Source organism: Nerophis lumbriciformis, linkage group LG24 (assembly GCF_033978685.3).
Source record: "Nerophis lumbriciformis linkage group LG24, RoL_Nlum_v2.1, whole genome shotgun sequence".
In the NCBI taxonomy this organism is placed as follows: Eukaryota; Metazoa; Chordata; class Actinopteri; order Syngnathiformes; family Syngnathidae; genus Nerophis; species Nerophis lumbriciformis.
This window is the reverse complement of record NC_084571.2, coordinates 40,727,501-40,744,086: the sequence shown is the minus strand read 5'-3', so window position 1 is coordinate 40,744,086 and position 16,586 is coordinate 40,727,501. Positions and strand designations below refer to the sequence as shown.

Genomic DNA, 16,586 nt, shown 5'->3' with positions numbered 1-16,586 from the left:
AATTCCTATTATTATTATAATATTACCAAAATGTTTAAGTTTTCTTATACAATTGTGACTTTTGTTGAGTAACTCTTCATAAAATTGCCAAAATTTTAAGCTTTTCTTGTAAAATTGCGACTATTGCCCTCTTGGCCAGGTCTCCCTTGAAAAAGAGATCTTTGATCTCAATGGGATTTTTTTTTACCTGGTTAAATAAAGGCTAAATAAATAAAAATAATAACAATTGTAGAGTAAAATTCCAACTTTTATCATAATATTGCACAAATGTTCCGTTTTTCTTGTAAAATTTTGACTTGCGTTGAGTAAAATTACGACTTTTATTATAATACCGCCAAAATTCTAAGTTTTTCTTGTGAAATTGTGACCTTTTTCTTGTGAAATTCCAACTCATTTTTCACAACAAGCTTTTTTTATATTTGCATAGTATGTATATATTATTAATGTTGTAAATATACTTCTTTATATATCTGGAAAGGCTGGTCCTAAAAAGGTAGGCATTTTTCTCAGGTCTCAAGAAGGTAAGAAATGCAAGTGTGTAATTTTGGATTGTGAGAGGATCTGGCCACACATGGACGTTTCTAGCATGCACAATGAGGAGTGGGAAACATACAGCAGCGATGCGGTCCACTTCGAAGCGGTTACTGAGGATGAAGCAGGCCTCGGCGTCATCCATCCTGCAGGCGGATGGATGAGCGACAGGGGGAGACACAGGAAGGAGGGTGTTGTTATTTCACAAACAATCCAGTGTGTTAAATTAAGCATTATTAGATAAACATTGTGATTAAAACATGAAAATACGTTTGGTGGTAATTGAAGGCTACGTCAAGGGCCAAATTGACCATATTTTTGGGCGACAACCAACTATTGTAACGCCCTGGGCGCATTGTTGTCATGTTTTTGTTATGTTCTGTTAGATTTGGACTCTTTTAGTTCCTGTTTGACACCTGAGTTTGTTTTAGTTACCATGGCGACTTATGATTTTCACCTGCCTCTGGTGTTCGGGACGCGCACCTGTTTCTAATCAACAGACCTGATTTAAGCCCGCCTTTGCCAGTCAGTCGTCCTGGCGTCATTATTGGTTTCATGCCACAGTTTCGGGTTTGTTCTATGCCATAGTTAATGCTATTTGTTTCATGCCACAGTTTCGGGTTTGTTCTATGCCATAGTTAATGCTATTTGTTTCATGCCACAGTTTCGGGTTTGTTCTATGCCATAGTTAATGCTATTTGTTTCATGCCACAGTTTCGGGTTTGTGCTATGCCATAGTTAATGCTATTTGTTTCATGCCACAGTTTCGGTTTTGTTCTATGCCATAGTTAATGCTATTTGTTTCATGCCACAGTTTCGGGTTTGTTCTATGCCATAGTTAATGCTATTTGTTTCATGCCACAGTTTCGGGTTTGTTCTATGCCATAGTTAATGCTATTTGTTTCATGCCACAGTTTAGTGAGGTTTCATGTCTATAGTTTCATGTTTCCTGCCCTAAGTTTTTGTCTTAGCTCAGTGGTTCTTCACCTTGTTGGAGGTACCGAACTCCACCAGTTTCATTTGCGCATTCACCGAACCCTTCTTTAGTGAAAAAAAACAAAAAAAAAATTTCAAATTCAAGGAGACACAAAACAGGGGTGCTGAAACAGAACTAAGGGAGTCCAAAAACCCAACAGAACATGATCCGGGCAACGGATCATAACTATGAAGTAGTGAAAAACAATTCGATCCATTCAACGACCATCACTGCTTCTCATCGTATTTGTTAGTTCTGATTAGGGTTGGGCGGGGACGGGAACCGAATCTCACATTGCCATTCTGCCGACATTTTTTTCAACGTCCATTCCTACTTTGTATTTTCAAAGCTCAGTCCGCTGACCGAAAGAAATAGCTGCCGCAGAGACGACTGGCGTCTTACTGTGTATTTCCATACACAGTGTGGAGCCGCTCCAAGTTACGTGTCTAAGTATTATTGTCACCGGAGGACTTGAGGATGAGCCTAAATATATACATACAGGTAAAAGCCAGTAAATTAGAATATTTTGAAAAACTTGATTTATTTCAGTAATTGCATTCAAAAGGTGTAACTTGTACATTATATTTATTCATTGCACACAGACTGATGCATTCAAATGTTTATTTCATTTAATTTTGATGATTTGAAGTGGCAACAAATGAAAATCCAAAATTCCGTGTGTCACAAAATTAGAATATTACTTAAGGCTAATACAAAAAAGGGATTTTTAGAAATGTTGGCCAACTGAAAAGTATGAAAATGAAAAATATGAGCATGTACAATACTCAATACTTGGTTGGAGCTCCTTTTGCCTCAATTACTGCGTTAATGCGGCGTGGCATGGAGTCGATGAGTTTCTGGCACTGCTCAGGTGTTATGAGAGCCCAGGTTGCTCTGATAGTGGCCTTCAACTCTTCTGCGTTTTTGGGTCTGGCATTCTGCATCTTCCTTTTCACAATACCCCACAGATTTTCTATGGGGCTAAGGTCAGGGGAGTTGGCGGGCCAATTTAGAACAGAAATACCATGGTCCGTAAACCAGGCACGGGTAGATTTTGCGCTGTGTGCAGGCGCCAAGTCCTGTTGGAACTTGAAATCTCCATCTCCATAGAGCAGGTCAGCAGCAGGAAGCATGAAGTGCTCTAAAACTTGCTGGTAGACGGCTGCGTTGACCCTGGATCTCAGGAAACAGAGTGGACCGACACCAGCAGATGACATGGCACCCCAAACCATCACCCAACCATGCAAATTTTGCATTTCCTTTGGAAATCGAGGTCCCAGAGTCTGGAGGAAGACAGGAGAGGCACAGGATTCACGTTGCCTGAAGTCTAGTGTAAAGTTTCCACCATCAGTGATGGTTTGGGGTGCCATGTCATCTGCTGGTGTCGGTCCACTCTGTTTCCTGAGATCCAGGGTCAACGCAGCCGTCTACCAGCAAGTTTTAGAGCACTTCATGCTTCCTGCTGCTGACCTGCTCTATGGAGATGGAGATTTCAAGTTCCAACAGGACTTGGCGCCTGCACACAGCGCAAAATCTACCCGTGCCTGGTTTACGGACCATGGTATTTCTGTTCTAAATTGGCCCGCCAACTCCCCTGACCTTAGCCCCATAGAAAATCTGTGGGGTATTGTGAAAAGGAAGATGCAGAATGCCAGACCCAAAAACGCAGAAGAGTTGAAGGCCACTATCAGAGCAACCTGGGCTCTCATAACACCTGAGCAGTGCCAGAAACTCATCGACTCCATGCCACGCCACATTAACGCAGTAATTGAGGCAAAAGGAGCTCCAACCAAGTATTGAGTATTGTACATGCTCATATTTTTCATTTTCATACTTTTCAGTTGGCCAACATTTCTAAAAATCCCTTTTTTGTATTAGCCTTAAGTAATATTCTAATTTTGTGACACACGGAATTTTGGATTTTCATTTGTTGCCACTTCAAATCATCAAAATTAAATGAAATAAACATTTGAATGCATCAGTCTGTGTGCAATGAATAAATATAATGTACAAGTTACACCTTTTGAATGCAATTACTGAAATAAATCAAGTTTTTCAAAATATTCTAATTTACTGGCTTTTACCTGTGTATATATATATATATATATATATATATATATATATATATATATATATATATATATATATATATATATATATATATATATATATAGCTAGAATTCACTGAAAGTCAAGTATTTCTTATATATATATATATCTTAACCACGCCCCCAACCACGCCCCCCGCCCCATCCCCGACCACGCCCCCCACGTCCCACCCCCCACCTCCCGAAATCGGAGGTCTCAAGGTTGGCAAGTATGGATAAGAGACAGGATAATATGACCATTGTTGGGCTCTTCGATCCACACATTGGTCGTGTTGATACCAAAGGTAGTATCAGTTGTACTAGAGTGATTAGATCGCTACCCATCCATCCATCCCTCCCCGATTGACAGTCCTTGGTAAAAATGATCAGGTTTTGTCTATAATACTACAATATGTCTGTAAGAACAGATTTACGAGGCCCTGCTGGTGTTGTTGCAGATACTCACTTGGCCCTCATCAGGTCCTGGTCTTTGAGGGCAGAACCCTGCAGGTAGATGACTCTCTGGGCCCACAGAGGAACATGGAGGACTCTTCTAACCTGGACATCCATCTCTGCTGGACATAGGATCACCACGTAGTAATCCTACACACACCCATACATAAAGAGTATGATATACTTTTTTATATTTTCAAGGCAAAAAATAGTGCAAAACCACACCCTAAAAATAATTTCTTAAGACATTTAAATGCTACGGAGCATTCTCTAGGGCCTTAGTCAGGGTTCGTACACCTTTTCCACGACCAAATTCAAGCACTTTTTAAGGACTTCCAAGATCGATTTACCAGTTTTTCCAGTGCCCTTCAAAAGGCGAAAACCAGTGTGAATCAATCCATAGTGTTGGAATAATTGTTTGTAAGTTATCACAAAAGAAACGTTGTACTATGAATGCTGTCTTTCGAGGCCTAACAAGAGGAAGAAGGCTCGTAAAACTCCACTGTGATTTCAACACAGACAGATGGCAGGATCTGCTCAACTTCCAGAGGAACTCTCTTTGAAGTGTTAAACGAACTCTCTTTGAAGTCAACGCTATTTACGACCCGCTGCCCTTTTGAAGCAACTGTGGTCAGGAGACGGGAGGGGTTATCCATTGTCCTCCAACACCTGCCCCAGCTGGATCCAGGAAGAGCCCAAGCCCGAGAAATCCCACTTCTTGGTCTTCAAAGCGACCGAAAACAATGACTGTTTTACATACTCCCCATTCCTGCTGAGACATGTGTTGGTGCGTGAACATTGAATATTGTAATAAAGAGGAGACGAAAACCTTCTTCGCCAGAGCGTGCTAAGACACTGTAAGTTCAAACCCCGACCGAGTCATACCAAAGACTATAAAAATGGGACCCATTACCTCCCTGCTTGGCACTCAGCATCAAGGGTTGGAATTGGGGGTTAAATCACCAAAATGATTCCCGGGCGCGGCCACCGCTGCTGCCCACTGCTCCCCTCACCTCCCAGGGGGTGATCAAGGGTGATGGGTCAAATGCAGAGAATAATCTCGCCACACCTAGTGTGTGTGTGACAATCATTGGTACTTTAACTTTAACTTTAACTTTTAAGAGGTTACAGGTTGACGCTGTCTCTCCTCAATTGAGTCCAAATTGAATTCTGTCTCTGTTTGATTCCTTGCCTTTTGTCTTGTTTAATAGATGTCCTCGGTGTTTGAACGTGACACATAGCCTTGTTGTTGTTGTTTGAGCTCTGTAGGAAAAATAGGGAGAATCTGCTAAAGCCTAACATTGAAGCAGCAGTTATCTTGAACTGAATGGGGCATAGAAAATGAAGCAGTGTGACTATTCAATGTCATTGTAATTGTTTCTAAATGATCACAAAAGCTTTGTATTACATTGAGTTCCTGGCAGGGGGACGGGAGCTGTCTTTGGGGCCTACCAGGGGGAAGGCTCGTAAAACTCCACTGTGACTTCAAAGCGGACAGATGGCCGGATCTGCCCAATTTCCAGACGAACTCTCTTTGACGTATTTTACAAATTCTTTTTAAACTATTTTATGGAACCCTTTTTGAACTATTTTACAACCTCTTCTTTTGAACTGTTCGGTAACCAAAGGCAACGCTGTTTACGACCCACTTCCCTCTGGAAGCAGCTGTGGTCAGGTGGGGGGAGAAAGTCAAATAAAGAAGGAGTGCAATCTTTTGGCAGAGCGTGCTGAGACACTGTAAGAGGTTACAGGTCGACGGCGACTCTCCTCAATATATTGAGTCCAAATTTAATTCTCCATCCATCCATCCATCTTCTTCCGCTTATCCGAGGTCGGGTCGCGGGGGCAGCAGTCTAAGCAGGGAAGCCCAGACTTCCCTTTCCCCAGCCACTTCATCCAGCTCCTCCCGGGGGACCCCGAGGCGTTCCCAGGCCAGCCGGGAGACATAGTCTTCCCAACGTGTCCTGGGTCTTCCCCGCGGCCTCCTACCGGTCGGACGTGCCCTAAACACCTCCCTAGGGAGGCGTTCGGGTGGCATCCTGACCAGATCCCCGAACCACCTCATCTGGCTCCTCTCGATGTGGAGGAGCAGCGGCTTTACTTTGAGCTCCTCCCGGATGGCAGAGCTTCTCACCCTATCTCTAAGGGAGAGCCCCGCCACCCGGCGGAGGAAACTCATTTCGGCCGCTTGTACCCGTGATCTTGTCCTTTCGGTCATAACCCAAAGCTCATGACCATAGGTGAGGATGGGAACGTAGATCGACCGGTAAATTGAGAGCTTTGCCTTACGGCTCAGCTCTTTCTTCACCACAACGGACCGATACAGCGTCCGCATTACTGAAGACGCCGCACCGATCCGCCTGTCGATCTCACGATTCACTCTTCCCTCACTCGTGAACAAGACTCCGAGGTACTTGAACTCCTCCACTTGGGGCAAGATCTCCTCCCCAACCCGGAGATGGCACTCCACCCTTTTCCGGGAGAGAACCATGGACTCGGACTTGGAGGTGCTGATTCCCATCCCAGTCGCTTCACACTCAGCTGCGAACCGATCCAGTGAGAGCTGAAGATCCTGGCCAGATGAAGCCATCAGGACCACATCATCTGCAAAAAGCAGAGACCTAATCCTGCAGCCACCAAACCAGATCCCCTCAACGCCTTGACTGCGCCTAGAAATTCTGTCCATAAAAGTTATGAACAGAATCGGTGATAAAGGGCAGCCTTGGCGGAGTCCAACCCTCACTGGAAACGTGTCCGACTTACTACCGGCAATGCGGACCAAGCTCTGGCACTGATCATACAGGGAGCGGACTGCCACAATCAGACAGTCCGATACCCCATACTCTCTGAGCACTCCCCACAGGACTTCCCGAGGGACACGGTCGAATGCCTTCTCCAAGTCCACAAAACACATGTAGACTGGTTGGGCAAACTCCCATGCACCCTCAAGGACCCTGCCGAGAGTATAGAGCTGGTCCACAGTTCCACGACCAGGACGAAAACCACACTGTTCCTCCTGAATCCGAGGTTCGACTATCCGGCGTAGCCTCCTCTCCAGTACACCTGAATAGACCTTACCGGGAAGGCTGAGGAGTGTGATCCCACGATAGTTAGAACACACCCTCCGGTTCCCCTTCTTAAAGAGAGGAACCACCACCCCGGTCTGCCAATCCAGTGGTACCGCCCCCGATGTCCACGCGATGCTGCAGAGTCTTGTCAACCAAGACAGCCCCACAGCATCCAGAGCTTTAAGGAACTCCGGGCGGATCTCATCTACCCCCGGAGCCTTGCCACCGAGGAGCTTTTTAACTACCTCAGCAACCTCAGCCCCAGAAATAGGAGAGCCCACCACAGACTCCCCAGGCACTGCTTCCTCATAGGAAGACGTGTTGGTGGGATTGAGGAGGTCTTCGAAGTATTCCCTCCACCGATCCACAACATCTGCAGTCGAGGTCAGCAGAACACCATCCTCGCCATACACGGTGTTGATAGTGCACTGCTTCCCCTTCCTGAGGCGGCGGGTGGTGGTCCAGAATTGCTTCGAAGCCGTCCGGAAGTCGAAATTTAATTCTGTCTCTGTTTAATTATTTGCCTCTTGTCTTGTTTAATAGATGTCATCAGTGTTTGAACCTGACAATTGGTGTTTGCAAACGTGTGTGCTTGTAAACTGATATGAATACACGCACCCTCAACATGTCAATTTCACTCGTTTATTAACAAAACTGTTCCACATTAATATAAGGATAACAAATTAAAGCGAAATATTTAGTTTGTTTCACAACACCTCAGTCACCTTTCATGAAGCACATCTAGCCTTATTACTGTGGCTATGATAAGAAATGAACAAAAAGACAAAAGTTTATGTCAGAAAAATTGTATGCAAATTATCAAAAAACTTTCTGTTCTCTGAGTTTCCAGTGAACACATGAGAGCTGTCTTTGTTGCACCAAGTCAAAGGCTTGGAAAATTCCGCTGTGTACGATGGGATGAGACGGGAGGGGTTATCTACCGTATTTTCCGCACCATAAGCCGCCCTGGGTTATAAGCCGCGCCTTCAATGAACGGCATATTTCAAAACTTTGTCCACCTATAAGCCGCCCCGTGTCATAAGCCGCATCTAACTGCGCTAAAGGGAATGTCAAAAAAACAGTCTTTAGGCAGTTGCTGTGAAATAGTAGTCCGTGTGCGGATGGAGAGATTGCGTCTTTTCATGAACCGGAAACACCAAGAAGCACCACCTTTAAAATCATCCAGGTGAAGTTCGCTTGCTAGCGCTGTTGCCTTCATTCGAATAGTGATGGTGCTGACACTTCTGCTTGCTGCTCTCTGCTCAACAACCCACTGTTCCAGTTTGTCCTCCAACAGTTGCCATCTTGCTTTGTTCCCTCGGAAACTCTGTTTTGTCTTCTTTACCTGGCGCAGGTCATCTTGTTGCTTCCTCCACCTACGCACCATTGATTCATTTATGTTATATTCTCTTGCTGCTGCTCTATTTCCGTGTTCTTCGGCATGACTTATTGCCTTAAGTTTAAATTCTGCGTTATACGCGTGTCGCTTAGTAGGAGCCATTTTGTGGTCTTTACAGATGTAAACACACAAAGGAAATGAAACGTAATACCCGCGCGCTTCTTCTTCTACGGGGGCGGGTGGTTGCTTACCGTAGAAGAAGAAGCGCTTCCTCTTCTACGGGGGCGGGTGGTTGCTTACCATAGAAGAAGAAGCGCTTCCTCTTCTACGGGGAAAAAAGATGGCGGCTGTTTACCGTAGTTGCGAGACCGAAACTTTATGAAAATAAATATTTATTTTAATCCATATATAAGGCGCACCGGGTTATAAGCCGCACTGTCAGCTTTTGTGAAAATTTGTGGTTTTTAGGTGCGGCTTATAGTGCGGAAAATACGGTATTGTCATCGAAGACCTGCTCAAGCTGAAGCCAGGACAAGCCCAAGCCCGAGGCATCTTTTTCTTTTGTGTTAATGTGACTGAAAACGATGACTGTTTCCATACTCCCCATTCCTTTGGAAGCAGATGTTGTTGTGTAAACAGGGAGTGAGGCGGCGTACAATCTTTCGCCAGAGCGTGGGTGACACTGTAGAGGTTACAGGTCGACACGTTTTCTCCTCAATATTGAGTCCAAATTGAATACTGCTTCTGTTTGATTCTTTGCCTCTTGTCTTGTTTAATAGATGTCATCAGTGTTTGAACTTGACAGTTTACTTTTTGTGCTTTCATTGAGGTAGCCAGACAAGTTAAGTAGACAACGAAAATAATAGAGCAAGAAATGCTACAAAAACTACAAAATCATTCATATTAACTCAGCTCTAAGTTGTGAAAAAGGTTACAAATGATACATTACACGACCTTCACAGTACAAACAAGTCCAATAATGGACTAATAATTTCCATCCAATGTTCATTAAAGCGACAACCTCCCGGCATGATGGAGCGATGCACCACTGTCCTCTTGGGGGCGACACAGAGCCGTAATACATGACAACAACCTAATGTAAGGGCTCGTGCAAAGCCCACAGATCAAGCATGTAGCTTTCATTTTGAAGGAACCTTATTTTATTTTTTTCCATTTTATAATTAGCCTATTGAGTCAGACTGCCGAGAAATATGATGAACACTTCCAAGCATTTCCAAGCACTTCACACAAAAATTCAAGCATTTTTCAAACCTTGAAAACTCAACATTAGAATCCAAGCATTTTCAAGGTTTTTAAGCACCGTACGAACCCTGCTTAAAGCATGTTGCATCCCTCACTCCGCTGTTCTATGGACTGGTGCCTTGGCGTTGGCGGGACAGCTTGTGTACCTCAATGACCCTGAGAGCTATGCTGGCGGGAGGCTTGTACACCTCGTAGGTCAAAGCAAGCCAGACAGGTCAAAGGCGCGAGACCAGATGAAACCCGGTCCAATTAGCGAGCCTGGCAGCAGGCCTGGTAGGCTGAGTTCAGGGTGTGTCTGAACTGGCCTCTCAGCCGCCCGCTGAGCAGAAGAGCACATGGCCAATGGTCACGGGGCAATAGACCTAGTTAGCTGGTCACTGCGGGCCAACTCACAAACTACACCAACTGTCACACACTTGTGTTCCGTTGGAACCTGTCGTACTGAGTCCAGAGGTGGAAGTTTGTCTTGGGCAAGCATGATTTCACAAAATTCTGCCCCGGCGCTCTCCGTTATGAGCATCTCTTCTCTCCATGAGTTCAAATATTATGCCTCCGCGACTGGTAACTGTTCTCCAGGGCGCTGTCGTTGCTCGGCAATGCCCTGGTTGACAATCCTGCAACTGCCACGTGTACATCCATTTCCAAGCACTTCACCCAAAAATTCAAGCATTTTTCAAACCTTGAAAACACAACATTAGAATCCAAGCATTTTCAAGGTTTTTAAGAACCAGTACGAACCCTGCTTAAAGCGTGTTGTATCCCTCACTCCGCTGTTCTATGGACTGGTGCCTTGGCGTTGGCGGAACAGCTTGTGTACCTCAATGACCCTGAGAGCTATGCTGGCGGGAGGCTTGTACACCTCGTAGGTCAAAGCAAGCCAGACAGGTCAAAGGCGCGAGGCCAGATGAAACCCGGTCCAATTAGCGAGCCTGGCAGCAGGCCTGGTAGGCTGAGTTCAGGGTGTGTCTGAACTGGCCAATGGTCATGGGGCAATAGACCTAGTTAGCTGGTCACTGCGGGCCAACTCACAAACTACACCAACTGTCACACACTTGTGTTCCGTTGGAACCTGTCGTACTGAGTCCAAAGGTGGAAGTTTGTCTTGGGCAAGCATGATTTCACAAAATTCTGCCCCGGCGCTCTCCGTTATGAGCATCTCTTCTCTCCATGAGTTCAAATAGTATGCCTCCACGACTGGTAACTGTTCTCCGGGGCGCCGTCGTTGCTCGGCAAGGCCCTGGTTGACAATCCTGCAACTGCCACATGTACATCCATTGCCTGCTGGAATGTGCGCTCCCTTGGCGTTGGATCTAAGATGGACTGCGCCTTGCCTGGCAAATCAGCCCTCATTGATGCAGAACTACTTCGCCTCGACATCTCCGTCGCTGCCCTTAGTGAAACCTGGCTGACCGGCGTTGGCTCTGTCCAGACAAAAAACTACACCTTTATCTGGAATGGATTCCCAGACGGTGACGGAGCAATGCATGGTGTTCACTTTGCAAAACAAGCTCTTGTCCTCAGTGGAAAAACCTGTGCCTATCTCCCCACGCCTCTCCTCACAAGCTGTGGCCCAATCACAATCATAGCCACTTATGTCCCTACACTCACCTCTGACCTGGATTCAAAGGAAACTTTCTACAGTCAACTGAGCTCCAGTATTCAAAAGACCCCCTCAACCGAACGCTTGCTGATTCTTGGGGACTTCAATGCCCGAGTCATACCGGGCACATTCATGGTATGGATGACGCTCGCCCTTCCCCAACTCTTACTGTATGGCTCCGAGCAAACAAGGACGTCCCCGCCTATGTTTTAAAGACGTGATCAAGAGGAACCTTAAATATTTCTCCATCAACATTGACGACTGGGAGGCTCTTGCAAGTGAAAGATCCAACTTGCGTGCAGCAATCAACATTAAACCATGTTTTCTATTACCAAGCCTGCCTTCTCTGCATCTTGGGGTTCGTCACCAACAACACACACTGACATGAACAAGTTAGAACGCTCACATGCCGCCAACACACACATTTGCTCCTACGTGAGCAAGGCAGCAGTGGCGTGATCCAACCAACTGCTGCAATAATCCTATGTGTTGACCTCAGATGGAAAAGGATTAAGGACCACCAACACCCTCCCAGCCCCCCCCCTCCCCGCAGAGCACCTGTAGGCGAGGATGAGCAAAGAACTCGTTGAGGAAGTCCATGAGGAGGTCGATCTTGAGGCAGCTGACGCACAGCACCACATGCTTCTCCGTCTGCGCCCTGTAGCGGCTGTAGTTCCCACCGGACTTCTGACGCTCCATCCACAGGAAGGCCAGCTGCTCAAACTGCATTTGGGGCGACACCAGACATAGTCAGCAGACGGGAGGGAGAAGTTGACTATTCAATCTTTGGGCCCATTGATTTGGTAAATACACACATACATATATATATATATATACAGTATATATATATATGTGTGGGAAAAAATCACAAGACTACTTCATCTCTACAGGCCTGTTTCATGAGGGGTTCCCTCAATCATCAGGAGATTTTAATAGAAGCATTCACATACCATGGTTTGTATAGGGCACAGAGTGGGTGGGTACAGGCTGGCGTAGGGGCGTGGTGATTGGCTCATGTGTTACCTAGGAGGTGTTTCCGTCTGTGGCGGCATGCTGATACAATTTCGCTGCGCTTGTTGAGGGATGACAGGTCTGGACGGTATATGATAAACAGTTTCTCTTTCAAGAGACGGAAACACCCCCTAGGTAACACATGAGCCAATCACCACGCCCCTACACCAGCCTGTACCTACCCACTCTGTGCCCTATACAAACCATGGTATGTGAATGCTTCCATTAAAATCTCCTGATGATTGAGGGTACCCCCCCTCATGAAACAGGCCTGTAGAGATGAAATAGTCTTGTGATTTTTTTCCCACACATACATATATTGCGCTCTACTACGGTATCGAGCACTATTTTTTGGATAACCTTATTAAGACATATATATATATATATATATATATATATATATATATATATATATATATATATATATATATATATATATATATGTGTATGTATATATATATATATATATATATATATATATATATGTGTGTATGTGTATATATATATATATGTTTGTGTGTATATATATATATGTGTATATATGTATATATATGTATGTATGTGTATATATATATATGTATATATGTATGTGTATATATGTATATGTGTATGTATGTGTGTATATATGTGTATATATATGTGTATGTATATGTATGTATGTATATATATGTGTGTATGTGTATATATATGTATGTGTGTGTATATATATGCGTATATATGTATATATATGTGTGTATATATATGTATGTGTATATATATATATGTGTGTATATGTATGTATATGTATATATGTGTATATATATGTATGTGTGTATATATGTATGTATGTGTATATATATATATGTATATATGTATGTATGTATATGTGTATGGATATATATGTATATGTGTATGTATATGTGTGTATATATGTGTATATATATGTGTATGTATATGTATGTATGTATATATATATATGTGTGTACGTGTATATATGTGTATATATATGTATGTATGTATATATGTATGTATGTGTATATATATGTATATATGTATGTATGTATGTAAATGTGTATATATGTATAGATATATATGTATATGTGTGTATGTGTATGTATATGTATGTATGTATATATATATATGTGTACGTGTATATATGTGTATATATGTATATAGCTATGTGTATGTATGTGTATGTGTATGTATATGTATATATATGTGTATGTATATGTATGTACTGTATGTATATATGTATATAGATATGTGTATGTATATATATGTATAGGTGTATGTATATATGTATATATATATATGTGTATGTATATGTATGTATGTATGTATGTATATATAATTGTGTATGTATATGTATGTATGTATATATATGTATATATATATGTGTATATATGTGTACGTGTATATATGTATATAGATATACAGTATATGTGTATGTATATGTATGTATGTGTATGTGTATGGATATATGCATGTGTGTGAATATATACATATATATATAGATAAATACGGTATCTAATCTTTTTTACTATTTATATTAGTAAATGATTGTGTATGCACCTTAGGGGATCTGTTGTTCTTTCAACCTGTTCACTGTAATAATGACAATAAAACTCTTATTCTATTCTACACGAAAAGGAATTCAAAGTGCAATTCCAACAATTCAGTTGACAATTTCACTGAAAATGAAACGCTGTATTTTGTTCAATGTGGGCTATTTTCCAGGGAAATATGAGCAGCATGCGAGCGCTTTGTCCTACCCCCGCATTGACGCAGCACACCACAGCGCCTTCCACCAACACGACGACTTGTCCATATTGTGGCAAAAAGTTCTATTTGGACACAAATACACTGTCGTCTGCCATGGAAATACTGTTGTCTTGCTCCAGTCATATAGCTCGGTTGATAGAGTGGCCGTGCCAGCAACTTGAGGGTTCCAGGTTCGATCCCCGCTTCCGCCATCCTAGTGTCCTTGGGCAAGGCACTTTACCCACCTGCTCCCAGTGCCACCCACGCTGCTTTAAATGTAACTTAGATAGTGGCTTTCACTATGTAAAAGCGCTTTGAGTCACTAGAGAAAAGCGCTATATAAATATAATTCACTTCACTTCACTTAACAACAAGCTGCCAGAATAAAATGGCAAGCTCACATTGCCAATATATATGCTGTGTGGAAAATTATATAATGTAGACCAGGGGTGCTCACACATTTTCTGCAGGCGAGCTACTTTTCAATTGATCAAGTCGTGGGGATCTACCTCATTCATATATATCATTTATATTTACTTATTTATGAAATATATGTTTTTGTTAACAAGTTAAAGGTTTTTAATGATAATGCAAGCATGTTTAACACATATAGTTAATATTGTTAATACATTAAAGGTGTTTAATGATAATACAAGCATGTTTAACACAGTTAATATTGTTAACAAGTTAAAGGTGTTTAAAGATAATACAAGCATGTTTAACACATATAGTTAATATTGTTAATAAGTTAAAAGTGTTTAGAGATAATACAAGCATGTTTAACACATATAGTTAATATTGTTAATAAGTTAAAGGTGTTTAAAGATAATGCAAACATGTTTAACACATATAGTTAATATTGTTAACAAGTTAAAGATGTTTAGTGATAATGCAAGCATGTTTAACACATATAGTTAATATTGTTAATAAATTAAAGGTGTTTAATGATAATACAAGAATGTTTAACACAGTTAATATTGTTAACAAGTTAAAGGTGTTTAAAGATAATACAAGCATGTTTAACACATATAGTTAATATTGTTAATAAGTTAAAGGTGTTTAAAGATAATACAAGCATGTTTAACACATATAGTTAATATTGTTAATAAGTTAAAGGTGTTTAAAGATAATGCAAACATGTTTAACACATATAGTTAATATTGTTAACAAGTTAAAGATGTTTAGTGATAATGCAAGCATGTTTAACCCATATAGTTAATATTGTTAATAAATTAAAGGTGTTTAATGATAATACAAGAATGTTTAACACAGTTAATATTGTTAACAAGTTAAAGGTGTTTAAAGATAATACAAGCATGTTTAACACATATAGCTAATATTGTTAATAAGTTAAAAGTGTTTAGAGATAATACAAGCATGTTTAACACATATAGATTCCTTTCTTTCATGAAGACAAGAATATAAGTTGGTGTATTACCTGATTCTGATGACTTGCATTGATTGGAAACAAACAGTGGTGCTGATAAGGTCCGCATTTTCGAATGGAGGAGGAAAAAAAGTCCTCCTTTCTGTCCAATACCACATGAAAGTGGTTGGTTTTTGGCATCTTATTTGTCCAGCTTCCGTACTCCTTTGTATACACTTTACAAGAAATACATTGTCGGCAAACTCCGTAGCTTGCTAGCTTGTGCACGCCAGCTTTCTGAGACTCTTATTTTGGTAGCGCAGGCAGGATGAAGCAGAGCTTTTATTGTGCAACTGTGCAGTCGGTCTTTGGAGTTTTGACGACAGGTACGGCGCCAGAGTCTGTTGAAATAAAGTGTTTCTCGCCTTCCAGTCGGTAATTTTAATGAGCTGGCAGCAGCCAGCGTCATCTCAGAAGACCCTCGGGTGCCGTGAATGTCAATCAAGTGACGAAAGTGACGTCATAGTGAAGATTTATGATCGCTCATTTTTTAGGACTATTTTTGTAATGGCTGGCTGGTGATCGACTGACACACCCTCCGAGATCGACCGGTAGATCGCGATCGACGTAATGAGCACCTCTGATGTAGACTGACCATACGTCCTCTTTTCCACGGACATGTCCTCTTTTGCAGGGCTGTCCGGGCGGGGTTTCTTAAATGCCTCAAATGTCCGGTATTTTGAGTTCGGGTTGCGTGTATTTTCAATGTACGTCCAGGGTTAAGAAGGGGTTAAAAACAAAACAAACAGCAGCATTGGTGAGGGAGGGGCAGAGACAGAGACAGAGGGCGAGAGAGCGAGACAGTGGAGAGACAGACAGGACACAAGAGAGAAGCCGAAACGTAAATGCAACTTCACGGGTGATTTGCGGGAAAAGTATCTGTGTTTTGGTCCTGGCTGTGACACATGGAAAGCAGAAAAAGCAGGAAGGTATATATCTGTGGCAAATAAAGCTCTACAAGCCCAGATCCACACTGCAAAACACAAAACAGCTGTGCAGGGCGAGAGCTCGTCCGCTGTTTTTTGTTTAAATTTAATTAAACTTGTTTTGAGGCATTATTTACGTTTACATTATATACAAGAGGTTATTTGG

At 42.3% G+C, this 16,586-nt stretch overlaps 1 protein-coding gene across 2 annotated transcripts in view; it reads right to left on the bottom strand.

The window, feature by feature from the left end:
• The window catches only part of kcnt2b (potassium sodium-activated channel subfamily T member 2b), a 222,138-nt gene that overhangs the window by 98,486 nt on the left and 107,066 nt on the right, over positions 1-16,586 (bottom strand). For both annotated transcript variants that reach the window (XM_061982089.1, XM_061982090.1), the window contains exons 11-13: positions 11,876-12,040; positions 4,061-4,197; positions 614-677 (exon numbers count right to left, since the gene is read on the bottom strand). In XM_061982089.1, coding sequence (XP_061838073.1) covers positions 614-677; positions 4,061-4,197; positions 11,876-12,040 — 366 coding nt within the window. The remainder of the gene's footprint in view (positions 1-613; positions 678-4,060; positions 4,198-11,875; positions 12,041-16,586) is intronic.